Raw genomic sequence first — 14,932 nt, forward strand, 5'->3', positions numbered from 1 at the left:
GGATGAATGTGGAAGTGATGGGACAAAAGTAGATTTTTCTTGTTGTAGTCACTATGATAATTTATTTTGTTTGTTAATTTGTCTCAGATATTTTGTAATTGTCGTCCGGAGACGACTTTTTTTTTGGGGGGGGATAGTGTCAGTCGACTGGATGGTCACGGCGGTGTTTCTGTAGCCGACAGAATGATTGTCATCGGTGTTTTGTACTTTGTAGCCGACAGGTAAATAGTTTGTAGCGGACATAATGTTTGTGGCCGACGGACTCCTCCGGGAAGGTTCGGCAGATAGTATTTATATCTCGTCTGGGATCATTGTAAATCATCAATCATCTACTATTACTGATATTATGAAGCATAATGTATGTCTGGCATATGCGAATATAATTCTGCTATTCTGTTCCATTGTCTGTATGTGTTGATTTCTTTACCAGTACGGTAAACACAAATTACCATATCATCTTTATCTCTTTTATAATATAGGTTTGGATCGGCTTCATTCTTGGAGAATCCTAGGCCGGTGAGATATTTATCAATCCTTTCATACCAACCCCTGGGAGCCTGTTTAAGCCCATAGAGAGCTTTCTTGAGCCTGCGAACAAATGCGTTAGGATCATGGGTTTCAAATCCTTTTGGTTGCTCCAGATAGACTTCTTCTGAAATCTTTCCATTTAAGAATGTTGTTTTTACATCCATCTGATGTACCTTCCATTGCTTTGATGCGGCAGTTGCTAAGACTGCTCGTACGGAGGTATATCTGGCAACAAGAGCAAAGGTTTCTTCATAATCAATCCCTTCTTTCTGAGAAAATCCTCTGGCTACAAATTTGGCTTTACATTTCTCAATACTACTGTCAGCAGCATGCTTTATTTTAAATATCCACTTAGAAGAAACAACAAATTTTCCTTTAGGTCTTCGAACAATTTCCCAAACATCATTTTTCATAATTGATTGGTATTCTTCTGTCATAGTTTCTTTCCAGGTTGAATGTTTAATTGCATCAGAAGGATTGGTTGTCTCTGTTTTGGATAAATCACTCATATTTGTTGTATAACCAGAGAATCTTTTAGGTCTTTTACTTTCTCTGACTATTCGTGAAGGTGCAACAAAGTCTTGAGCTGCTTCAACTGTTTTTATGGCCCAAAATGGTCTTTTATTTGAATTTTCTTCAAGGTTCATATTTTGAATTTCATCTTCAATCTCTTCTAAGTTCTCCCTCTAGGATCCAGATTCACTATTTCTTCATCAAAACTTATGGCTCTTTTGAATGCAAGATCTTCTTCAAAGATTACATCTCTGCTAAGTTTAATAGTTTTCCGTCCAAGCATGAAAATTCTATATGCTTTAGAAGTTTCACTATACCCTACAAAGATACCTTTCCTCTCAGAGGGTTCTAACTTGGTTCTCTTTTCTTTTGGAACATGAATATATACAAGACATCCAAAAATTCTAAGATGACTTATATTGGGTTTTACTTTAGTAAATAATTCTTTAGGGGTTTTATCTTTAAGATAGGAGTGAGGGCTTCTGTTTTGAATATATACAGCAGTACAGGAGGCTTCTGCCCAAAGATAGTATTCTAGATTTTGGTCAAAAATCATAGCCCTAGCAACTTCTATAATTGTCCTATTCTTTCTTTCTGCTACCCCATTTTGTTCTAGGTTATAAGGAACAATGTACTCCCTCTTAATCCCTGATTCTTTACAAAACCTCTTAAACAAATCTGAGGCATATTCTCCTCTGTTATCTGTTCTAAGGGTTTTAATTTTATGACTTGAAAATTTTTTAGTTAATGCTTTGAATTCTTTAAATCTCTTCTGATTCCTTGCATTTTAAAAAATAAATCCATGTTTTCCTAGAGAAGTCATCTATTAACAAGATATAATACCAAAATCCTCCAAGAGAAGGAACGGACATAGGTCCACATAAATCTGAATGAATTAATTCTAGTACACTATTTGTTTTCCTGGTACTATCATGAAAGGGACTTCTGGTGCTTCTACCCAGAGCACACCCTTTGCAAATACTAGGGTGGTCTTTATTTAACTTGAGTAATCCAGTAACCATCTTTTCATAGTTGATAAAGTTTTAAAATTTAGATGCCCTAATCTTCTGTGCCATATTTCGTTTGAATCTTCAGCTTCGTAAACTAGGGCTTGAATGGATCGAATAGATTTTGTATTCAATTCATACAAATATCCCTTTCTTTGACCAATTAACTTTGCTTTCTTGATGGAAGAATTCTTAGCCCAAGATAATACTTTTCCATCCACGAATGCAACATTGTGTCCATCATCTTCCAGTGTCGTAATTAATATTAGGTTTCTTTTAATCCCTGGTACATAGAGTATACCCTTAAGAAGAAGAGTATTTCTTGATTTTAGTTTCAAAGTACAACTTCCAATTCCTTCAACGGAGTGTGCAAAGTTATCACCAATGGTAACTTCACCGTTAACTTTCTCTGATAACGAATCTAGAGCTTCTTTGTATCCCGTTATATGTCTAGAAGATCCACTATCAATTACCCATGCTTTATTTGAAATTTCATTTGATAGAGAGGAAATAATCCAATAACCATCTTTTCATAGTTGATAAAGTTTTATAATTTAGATGCCCTAATCTTTTGTGCCATATTTCGTTTGAATCTTCAGCTTCGTGAACTAGGACTTGAATGGATCGACTAGATTTTGTATTCAATTCATACAAATATCCCTTTCTTTGACCAATTAACTTTGCTTATTTGATGGAAGAGTTCTTAGCCCAAGTTAATACTTTGTCATCCACAAATGCAACATTGTGTCCATCATCTTCAAGTGTTGTAATTGAGATTAGGTTTCTTTTAATCCCTGGTACATGAAGTACACCCTTAAGAAGAAGAGTATTTCCTAATTTTAGTTTCAAAGTACAACTTCCAATTCCTTCAATGAAGTGTGCAGAATTATCACCAATGGTAACTTCACCGTTAACTTTCTCTGATAACGAATCTAGAGTTTCTTTGTATCTTGTTATATGTCGAGAAGATCCACTATCAATTACCCATGCTTTATTTGAAATTTCATTTGATAGAGAGGAATACAAAACACGTTTCTCAAGATCATAAGTATCTTCTTCTCTAATTACATTTGTACAATTTGCTTGTTGTTTGGAATTTTTAGGACAATTAGATCTATAGTGTCCAAATTTTTCACATTTGAAACACTTTATTTTAGATAGATCTTTCTTGAGCTTTTCATTCTTTTGATTTCCCTTTTTCTTCTTGAAATGCTTCTTCTTGCCCTTATAGGAGTTTGCATTAAGAACGTGAAGTTCTCCATATTCTAGTTTTGGTTTCCCTCCTTTCTTTAGTTTTCTGGATTCCTCTTGAAGAAAATCATTCTTGAATCTGTTAAAGTCCGGAAGCTGATCTTTGGCACTAATTCCTTGTGCGAATGTTTCCCATGAATCTAGTAATCCATCTATAGCCATAAGCGTTAATTCGGTGCCATTGATGATGGTTCCTATGCTTGATAGTTCATCTCTAATGCCAGCAACTCTTAGGAAATAAGAGTTTATCGATTCTCCTTTCTCTATCTGAATGTGATTCTGTTGTCTTTTTAGTGCAAGAAGCCTGGTTGCATTGTTTACTTCAGATGCATTTCATAATGCATTCATCATATCAAAGGCAGTTTGATGTTTTGTAAGCATAGGTACAATATCATTTTTAACTTCATCCAAGATGATGCAAATAGCTTTTCTATTTCCATTGCTCCATATGGATTTGTGAGGTTCAACTAGGGGTTGTTTGGATGCTCCATCAACGAACTGTTTTACATTGTTCTCTTCAAGAATCATTAAGATTCTGAATTTCCAGGCTTCAAAGTGTTCTTTCCCATCAAACCTCTCATCGGGTCTGATTGTATATGCCATTGAAGATAGGAGAAAATTACTAAGTGTATATAAAATCCGATGACTGAATTTGTAGAGCCTTGGATTTAATAACTTGGCTTTGATACCATGTAAAGATTCTGCTAATTCTTTGAACTTTGGATCAGACTTTTGATTCAGTCTTGAATTGCTGAGAATGATATCTTAATATTCTAAATGTTCTAAAATGTTGAGGAAGTTAACACCTTTGTTTTATGCAGATCCAGTACTCTAAAATCGATCTTGATTGAAGTAGAGTAATTCTGATTTACAATTCTCTGGATGAAGATACTTGAAGGAGCAGACTTAATTTTGTTTGTGTGTCCTTCAAAACTGTATCAGCATCCATCTAAATATCTAAGCCAAGAGACTTCAACCTCAAAGGGCATGTCCCTATACTTGGTCGGCTATCATAACCTTTCTCAAAATCGGTGACTATTAAGACTTAGTTTAATATTAAACACTAACTAACATATAGTGTTAGGTTAGTATTAATGCAAACAAATCTGGAAAAGTCGCTGCCTTATAAAGGAAATATTGAGAGTATATAGAGCCATTTGTAGACCTGCACTCATAGACCTCGAGATTATCATGTTACATTCTTAACAGATCTTGAATCGATCTTTGGCCATTTGTTGTAATGGTACTATAAAAGGCCAAAGCCTTCTCATTTGTAATTCATGAACTTAAGAGATTAGAGTAGGAGAGAGCTATTAGTTTAGGATTGTAGAATAGATTAGCTAAGGGAGAGACCTGATGAAGTTTTTGCTTTAATGCTTGTCAAAGTAATTTTTAATTCATTGTTGGTTCCTCATGGTGGATTACTTAATATTGCTTGGTAGTATTGCATTGTTTCCTCAATCTTTCACTCGGACTAGATTTCTTTTCATGTTGGAGGAGTTCAGTTGAATGGAAGTTGTTGTGGAAGTTTATTTGCTTGACTCAAACAAATCTGGGCCACTAGCCTCTTGCTGATGATAGGAGTGCCTTGACTAGTAAGTCATCAATTGAAAGCACTTAACTTCAATTGATGTTGAACCTTTATTTTGCATTCATTTGATGAAATTAAGGAGGACATATTGATCTGAAAATCATTCAAGTGTTCCTTAGAAGTTCGCACTAGGTGGGAGGAGTCGTTGGCGAGATTACATCTAGTAGAATCCAAGTGCATGCATGATATCTTTCATTCATAGTTAGAAGTAGAAGTAGAAATAGAAGTTATAAATTTAAGTTTGGGTTGAAGTGAAAAAGTTGGAAAATCATACTACATTTTCACTGCACATTGTGAATCAAAATCGTTAGCAGTGCAAGAGTTGATATCCCTTTAATGAATAGTGTGAGTCCCTTTGTGATAACTGGCATATCACATCAGAAAACTGAGTTAAGTCCACAATTCAGAAGGAACCTTGAAGTCATTTCATGAGCTTACCATGAGAGATGACCTTATATCAAGAGAGGATTGAGTGCTTGGTCTTTTTCCTCAGAACATTAAGTATTTGATTCTGCATGTTGTAGTGGAATAGAACACACATCAACAGGGCCCAACATTGTTATATTAATATTTAAGTAATGAGGGTCCAAACTTCGGAAGGGTGGCATCCCTTCTTGGATCCCATTTGTTTGGTATAAAGGAAGATTTATCCTCCTCTCTTGGATACACGAAAAAGAATAGATACAATCTGCTTTACTAAGCAAATGTTGTGTTTGGGGGTGATTATTAAAGTTTATCATCTATGGTTTAGAAGGCAATAGATCTTATGGTTTTCTTGTGCTTAATAAGTAGTATTGGAAATCCAACACATGGGCAAGAGACATTATTTTTAAAAGAATATTTAAGACACCTAGACCATGTAATCAAATTTTTAAAGCCCAACTACATGTATTTTATTTCATTTAAAAACAAGCTAACAATACCTTGCAATGCCTTTTAAAAACATTTGACTTTCTTCACAATCCATTGTTTCTTTGCATTGTTTTTTGTCTTATATCATCAATTTTAAAGCTAGACATTATCTTTTTCATCATTGTTTGCAAGTGTGACAATTTCAAAAATAAGAAAGATGGAGTTGGGCTTTTAAAGCCAAATTGCAAAACCTTTACCAACTTAAAAGCACAAAGTTCCTTTTGTTATAAAAACATGGTTCATCTCTTTGTCGTCATCTTAGTGTGAGGACCATTTTTGTCCTATTACAATTGGATAAAAGCCCGATTAAGGGTTACTAAATGTTGCCCAGTTTTCAATCCTATTCCTTTTTGCTCTAGGTTTGAGTCAAGTCAAATATGTCAATGTCTTGAGTCTGAGTTTAGAATTCCCATAGGATGATCTCTCTTCTCATCATCCCCTTGAGCTAACCTAATGCGGGAAATCATGCGAGCAATGCACTCGTCAAAAGGCTAGCTGATTAAGTTTTGGAGGGTTTGTTCATGCATTTCCCTGATGAGAAGGTCTAGATACTTTACTGATCCATCATTCCCTATTCTTAATCATGTTGGAGGTGAAGATTCGTGTTGTGTTACAATTTTCATGGAAGATATCGCAATGATCGGGCTCAGAATGTAGAGAAATTGATTCATATAAAGCAGCTACGTGGATGAGTGGAAAAGTCAATCAACAGAAAGAATGCACATCATTGGTCAATTGACAAATCAATCATTTTTATAAGTGGATTCCCGACCGTTAGATCAGGAGTAGATCGACAGTGTTCGCAATGTCGCAAGTGGTTAGTCATAACCTAAGGTTAGTTTTGCGAAAGGGCGAAATAAAGCATTCGTAGCTTCGCAGGGTTACGAAAGGAGTTAAGGATTTAAGCTACAAAACTGCGATGAAAGTAAACAATCAACTTCAAACAGTTATCGCGTGGTCGTTGGCAGTTAAGGAGAACCCAAAGTTAATGTTGCGAAGGCGCAATTATGGTTAGGTCGCTGTGGTTGCTATTTCGTTGTGGTTAATAGAACGGAGATATGATAAGTTATGACCTGGTGAACATGTTAACAGTCAAACATCAAAACAACCATCGCATATTTGCAACATTAAGTGCCAGATCAATATGAATAGCTCTGAAGGTGCGAAAGCAAGGAATCGCTTGATCGCAAGATTGGCTAACAGTTTAAGGATAATAGTTGCGAAGCCGCAAAATGCCAAAAATAATTGCTAGGCGCATGATCGCAAATCAAAGCTAACCAATGGAAATCTAAGTTGCAATGACACGTAGAGAAGTACAACATGACACGTGGAGCAAGTGGACTCCACATTGTAGAACAGAACAAAGAGTTAAGTTTTTCCATTCCTAGTCATCATATTTAAAAGATCAACGCTCGCCGCATGGTCACAAGTGATTAGCGAACAGTCATGGATCGCATGGTCGCAAGGAATTAAATGTAACCTTAACTTAACTCAGCGAAACAACGAAAATCAAGTGATCGCATTGTCGCATCGGAAGAAGACGTGTGAATAACAAGAGGCCACGAGGAAAGATAAAGAGGATTGTTATGTTTTAATCATGATCGTTAATTTGAGATCGATGGTTAGAATTCAAACTTGCAGCGATCTTTGGAATTTAAATTATACGAATATGGCGGCAACAGCAGAATATGAAGAAAATGTAAATGTTCGCAGGGTTCTTGGAGCAGTATGAAGATAAACAGTCACTATGTGTTTTAGAAGTGCCATGAAGTCAGGATCATCGATGGGAGGATGCCACTTGTTTGTATCATGCTGCAAATTAGATATTTTTATATTTTATTCCTATCCTTCGTTTTATTATGTGACTATTGCTCTGCCAAGCAGAGGAATAACAGAAAACTATAAATGTAACTTCTTTTGATAATACAAAGGTCAGAAAACTTGATGGTGAATTAGCTTTGTAATTCCATTTACCTAATTTGCTCTTCATGTTTTGTTGCCCATTCAATTCATAGATTAGTTATGCATTGAGAGTTATAGGATAATTACATGTGATGTTGTGATTACCTCATGGATTCCATTTCATCATGGTATTTACAATATAAGTAATTCCATTTACTTTTCTCACATATGGTTATGCTTCTTCTCTTGTTTTTCTCATGGAATGTTAGAAGTAATTTCATTGCAAATTGAAGGATAAATGTGGATGAATCTATTTGTAACTTGTTGGATTCCATTTCATTCAAGTCTGATAGTTAAAGCAATTCCATTTACCCTCATGTGCACTTCTCTTTCCTTTCCTCTTTTGCATTTAGATAATTAATCTGCATTTAGAATAGAAGTAAGAGTCAGAAATTCTCAACATAACCTACTATAGTCATTCCATTGGGTGTGATAGGTTGTCCAAATCCATTTTGCCTAAATTGTTTGTGTTGACAAGCAATTTGGTTAGCCTTTTCAGGTTAAGAGCTTATTCTGTCAAAACTTCTGATCTAATAGAGACATATTCATTGCATATAATTGCAAGCATTAAGGGAGTTGTACCTTATAATTCAAAGGGCAGTGATGGAACACGTATACTGACCCATTTGTTGGTGACATTCTTTTGTTCCTCCAAAGCCTTGGGCATTAAAAAAGTTTGATTATAAATCAAATAGGAGAACAAATTGTTAACCAACACTAAGTCATCATTTTTGTGAAGAGAGGGAAGTTTATATAAAAGATCATAATTTGTAGTCAGAATTTTAAATCCCGACTGCTAAAAACACCTTTTATGAACATGAGATCTTAAATGAAACTTGCAATGCTAAAATAGAAACGTGTCCTCTTGAATCCATCATTTTTTGATTGCAAGCTTATTGCCTCCTTTATTACTGAGAGGAGAGAGTAATCTCATAGAACATTGTCTAAAATCATAGTATTGTAAGTTGTGGATATGTTGTGAGCTTTTCACACCATTACCCCATTGCAAACGGGGACCCCCTCTTTTCCTTGTAGTCAATAGGCTAGTTAAGTTTTTAGCATTGGGTTTAGCAATTCTGAATTTTAAAAGACTAATGGGTGACAAAGAAATCAAATGGCAGTTGTGACCTTAAAGTGGGAACATTGAAATTGACATCCCTTTGAATCAAGTTATAGTGGGTTGAATGTAAAATCCTAGGTGTATTTAAAGTTTGGCTAGTCAATTAGTCCATAATTCCATATGAAGGCATATTTTATGCATAAGGGTCTTAAAATCCTTATAGACACTGATATCTACATTTAAAATTGACAAAATGTTAAACAAAATCAAGTTTTCTTTAGAAAAAGACACAAACTCTAAACTTATAATGACTTTTCCCATTTATTTGATCGGAATCCAAACATAATGAGTTGCCTTCTTATTTTGATGGAATCCAAGCATATCATGACATTCCCTACTTTAATTGGACTTCTGAAATTTCCAAAATTTCAATGTCAAAACCTAGGCATGCCTATAAATTTCAACCACATTAGATGATATTTTCTTGAAAAAGATTGAAGTGTCGAAATTGTCCCTGCATGAGTTGTTTTGTCCCTTGTATTGAGCTTGGAACTTCAAAAAAATTCTAAGGGTCAAAGTTGTCTAGACTATGGCTGATTTTTCTTTAAGACTGAGTTTGGAGAATAATTTTTTTTGAAATGTTGGAAAAATGCAAACACGTCATTTTTTCCCCAAGGGTGAGCTAGGAATATGGCAGTTGTTCAAAATGCGAGGTAAATTTCCCCATGACTTTATACTTAGCCAAATTTCAAAGGGTGGCGTTAGAATTGTCCAGACTAGGGTCATTTATCCTGTTGGAAGGAGTCAATAGATAATCAAAATATTAAGTCTAGAAGTTGTCCAGACTAGAGTTGATTTCCCCTCCAAGTGTAATTTTGGAGAGTAAAAAAAATTCGAAGTATGGAATCAATTCTCAATAGGGTCATTTTTCCCTTGAAAGCAATAATGGAGGATGAAAATATTTCTAGGTGTTGGAAGTGTCCAAGCATGGCTTGATTTTCCCTCGAGGTCAGTAATGAAGTGGATATTTTTTTCCATGTATGTGAACTATCCAAGCTCCCTCTAAGAGCTAGCAAGTTGACAATTTTATAAATGTCTAGAAAGTCCATACTAGGATCGAATTTCTGAAGGCAAACGAAATTGAAATTTTTCCGAGTATAGAAATGAGTTTATCCATACCCTAGTCGATTTTCCCACGTTTCATGGATTGAAATAGAGTGTGGATGTTGTCTTTGGACCCACAGATGATGTGTTTGGAGAGAGAAGTGTGGACTTAGGGAAATGTTTTGGGAGTCCTTACTTGGGTTGTTTTTCCTATTGTGCCCTTTTTAAAATAAATCAATTAATAAGAAAAAAATAAAGTGAGAAACTTCTAGTAGGGTATTAAACTTTTATCCCACATTGCTTGAGAACAGTAAATCAGCAAGCTAAACCCCTTTAAAAGGCCATCAACTAAGAGAAGAAATCATAAGGATTTATAAAGACAAAGGCTAAGTGGCTGAAAATCTGAAGCAAGAGGGTCAAGTTGGAAATTAACCAAGCATAGAAGGCCAAAAATAGAAAGTTCAAAAGGTACTTGCAATTGGAGGAAGGCTGAAGGAGACATTGTTGAGATTGTGGAGGCCATTAAAGGGCTGGAAACAAGGTATTTTCAGACCAAAATTACGAAAACCCCCATATGGGTGCTATTATTATTTCAAAATTCATAAAAATTGTTTGCAAGGAATTTCATCCATGAATTGTTGCAGGTAGTTAAGGGACAATTTTTCTGAGTTATTTGAAGCCAACAAGGGATTGAAAGCACAGAATTGTAGATCAAAATCTGAAAAACTCCATATGGGGTAATTTTTTTAGAAATTCATTCAAAATTGTTAGAACCCTGAACAACTCCAGAATTGATTGTTGATCAGTTGCAAGGTAAAGAACTGTTTTTGGGGACTGATTAGAAGCATTGAACAGGCTGAAAGAGTTTGTTTTTAGACCAAAATCTGAAAATACTCCATAAGGTGTGATTTTCCTTTGAAAATTATGGAAAATTTTGAGTGTTTATAACATTCCCAACTCCATTACAGATCTTTTTGGAGATAATTTCAAGTCTATTCCAAGGCCATTGGAGGTCTGAAACACATTTTTCTTCAGGCATAAATCTAAAGCAACAATAACAGGGGCGATTTTGGAAAATTTCCCATAATTTAGTCATTCACTCAATTTGAAGGTCAAATTCACCCAGAATAAGGTAAGTTGCAGACATGTATTCAGAAAAAGAGAATCATGACCACTGTTAGAGGACTGCGAAAGAGTTTTTTGGCCTCTGAACTTCGACTCTGGTGAGTACTGCCATGCCTTGCAGAATCCATGGACTTCCCTGACTCAGCGAGTCCCACGGCCAGGACTGTCACATCCAGCTGAGCCATAAAGTAAAAAATAAATATTTTTTAATTGTTTTTAATGAATTTTTTGGGCTTATATGATCGTATTACAATAGCAAGTTCCAAAAAATTGTAATCGTGGTTCCCAAAAAGGCATCCAGAGTACAAAATGGTGTATTGCATGTAGCAGGTAGAAAACATAGCAGTTTGTCTATAAAGCATATCACAAATAGGATTTCACCAAAACAATTGGCTAAGAAGAAGTGTCATATCACAGACTGTAAGTGTATTCACAAAGTCTTTGAAACAGATACTTAAAAAATTAAACAACATAAAATGTTTTCCTTTTAAAGAATTGGACATCTCCAGAACTACAAAAGAACATTAAGGTTTGTGAAAGATTGGGAAAAAATCAACCCATCAAGGAATATCAATCAGCCAAAGAAATCAGCAATAATCTAGAAAATGCATCAATCATTCAGTTTGAATTTAAAGACACTCACAAATAGGAAGGATAAAATCCCTTCGAAGTTCAAGAGAGGATTAGAACAAAAGCCATTATTGCTCTTATATAGTTTGGATGAAAACCCAAATTTTGGTCAAGGAGGAAGAGAACCTTCCGAGGTAGACTAAGAGTTAGAAGGATGAACACACTTTCGTGCTCTTGGCAAGTTAAGGATAAAATGCCTTGATCTTGCCACTGTTGAAATAGTGACAAATAACTCTAATTCAACAGATTTGCAAGTGTTTCCAAATAATTCATAATATGATTGATTTTGAGAATTAAGCAATTATTTATAATCTGCATAGAAAAAATAAGGAATAACTCAAAATGGACATTACACAAAGTAGAATTACCATAGACAAGATTTCATATTTTAGCCAATAAAAATGGAATGACAAAAAGATATATATATTACTTTCAAAAAGAAAGAATAACATAATTTTGATGTCCGTAGATGACAAAAAGTAGGTTAGAAAGATTCATCATAAATATAGTTACAACAAACATGCTTGCATAAATGTACCATAACAAAGCAAAAAGTACTGTACTATAGCCCATAGTGAAAAAATTACCATACCAAGCCAATCGAAAGCAATAACATGATAATCTTGAGAAAGTATAGGAAGCACTTTCCGAAATGAGTATGCCTGTAAAAAGATTGAGTTCAAATAGAGGATAAAATTTTAACCAAAAAAGACAATAGAAAAGACAGCTCCTTTCCCCTTAATATTATATTACATTATCTACTAAGTTATTTATCCATACTTTGTCTTATTACAATGATCAAGCCAAATAATTTTTTATGGAGAGTCCTGAATGCTTGTTAAATGAAGTCTCAAGATACAAAAATTGAAATCCATCAATTTTTATTCTATGTATGAAAAACCCAATTAGGGATTTGAATAACACGTCATATTAAACAAACTTGATGTCTAACGCCCTACAACAATTCAGAAGAAACAAATCCTCTACTATTCATGGACAAACATCAATATTACAAATGTTTAATATCTACCCATTAGTCCATGATTCAAATGCAAACACAAGTAGGAAAGAGTTATAACTATTGTGTGAGTATCTATTGAAAATGATGAGATTTCTTACAGATTTGTACCATGTATATCTTTTCAAACATTCAGAATATGATTCTTACTAATCACTGTACTTTATTTTTTTGCAAGTTGTAATCAGAATATTGATAATCTTGATATTGACAAGCATGAAGGTGATACTAAATCAAAATTGAAAAATTCTAGATATAAATTCACAAGTCTGAATCTGATCTGGTGGTATTCAATCTCCAAGAGGCAGAGCATTAATTGATTTTTATGTCTTCCTTTTCGGGATCGGATCTGCATTATATACTCATGGAAGAGGCATATTCCATGAGCGGACATGTCTCCACAAAGTAGAGGCATGTCCGTTCATAGAATGCCTATTGAATGTGCCTTTTCATTTCAGTTACACACCCAATCACTAATCGAGATCTATAACTTAACAAATACAATTGTCTATCAAGTACAATCTGAGGCAACCTTGCACAAACAAATAAATGTCCGATCTGAATATAATCACTGATTATAATGGTCTATTGGGATTGAATATGGAACGTGAAATAACAGAAATCTGATGTAATAATCTCTAAATGCAGATTGATAATATACTTAATAAAATATCCAAGCAATAATCTTCATAAAATATCCAAACTATGGTATGTACACTGACATCAAGTCTCATGATGTCTACCATAATCAATCATGGTCTATCCACGGATACTCTATCCACCACGATTATCTCATAAGGATCATAATGATCTTCAACAGACATCAAGTCTCATGATATCTATCAAAATGCCCAAGAGATGGTAACTATCATGACATGCCCACGGATATCAAGTCACATGATATCCATCATGATAGTGAGACTAATCATTGTAAAGTTGTCACCTTACAATGTCAAATACAAGTGTTCATTACATGAAAGGTTCTCACCAATCAATAATGTACACAAAGGGGGCATAAAGTCATGGAGTCACACACGTGACAAAAGAGTTTACATAGAGTTACTATAGATTCTCTCCTGTGGTGTTGTCACAGCGTCACACACATGACATCCATGACGAACCATATCAAAGGGTGGATCCATCATAAGTACTCCCAAAGGGTGGAACAAGAATTTCATTTCAAGCTTCTCTCTCACAGATAAGAATCCAAAACAGCATTTGAAGAAATCATTGATGTTAAGACTCCCTCTTAGCAAGGGCTTCATTCTTCACAACTCCAAGCTCATCTCAAAATGCACAAACTTTACTTTGGTAGGAGACTTAGTGAGAATATAGGCCATTTGTTCTTTAGTGATAACGTACCTTGTCTAGAAACCATCTCCATGGTCTACTCCCTCTGAATCACTATGATCAAAGTCATCAAAGATCCACTTGGCAAATCGCTTAGCAACTCTCTCTGTTCTAATCACAACATTATTCGTAGGAGTGGTTTCTTGTACACAAATGTATTTTTCTGATATCATAGTAACATGAGTGAATGTAATAAACTAAGGATTTATCCCTACGCTTGGTGACACCAACATTTATGATAGTGTGACTTCTATCTAAAGCTCCAAGAACATGCATCAACCTCTTTACCTTTTTGTCCAAGGTTTCCTTAGACTCTCTTTTTTTAATGTGATATCGACCTTCTAACCTACTCATCCAAGGTTTCCTCTGGTAGATCATCTAACTCAATTTGAATCTAATTTCCATTTTCAATTCAGTTTCATAACTTAAAGTACCAAGCTTTCTTTCCCTTGAGTGCAATTTCTTATGCTTCTTGGTTTATCCTAAAATGTTAGTCATAGAAGCATACACGATTTTTCATCTCAACGTTATAGCATGAGTTAATGTACTTGTACACAACCTTTTCTCTAGCGAGAGGCTTGGTGAGAATATTTGTCATTTGTTTCTTCAGTGATGATGTACCCCAACTAAAATACTAACAAAACCATCTTGTTATGATTTACTTCCTCTTTGAACAAACTGATCATAATCTGTATATAAAATAGACTCTTTCTCTTTAAAAGATGTCTCAACTCAATTCTTAAGAACAACATGTGCAGGCCCTTCTTTCTTCAATTTTGAAGACAATTATCATACAGCCACGTCCAAAAGATGAATCCATGCCAGAAAATAGGAAATGCAACACTTAAAGCATAAGATGAATCTAATGTCCATTTTCAATT

The 14,932-nt window shown here is 34.7% G+C and overlaps 1 protein-coding gene across 1 annotated transcript in view; it reads right to left on the minus strand.

The window, feature by feature from the left end:
• Window positions 1-14,932, minus strand: part of LOC149532900 (alpha/beta-Hydrolases superfamily protein) — a 278,963-nt gene that overhangs the window by 137,182 nt on the left and 126,849 nt on the right. Inside the window, exon 6 of the mRNA XM_089805113.1 lies at window positions 12,276-12,345. Within this exon, the coding sequence (XP_089661239.1) occupies window positions 12,276-12,345 (70 nt within the window). The remainder of the gene's footprint in view (window positions 1-12,275; window positions 12,346-14,932) is intronic.

The sequence above is a fragment of the Cupressus sempervirens genome, chromosome 10 (assembly GCF_028749045.1).
Source record: "Cupressus sempervirens isolate cs-2001-9-10 chromosome 10, ASM2874904v1, whole genome shotgun sequence".
Taxonomy (NCBI): Eukaryota; Viridiplantae; Streptophyta; class Pinopsida; order Cupressales; family Cupressaceae; genus Cupressus; species Cupressus sempervirens.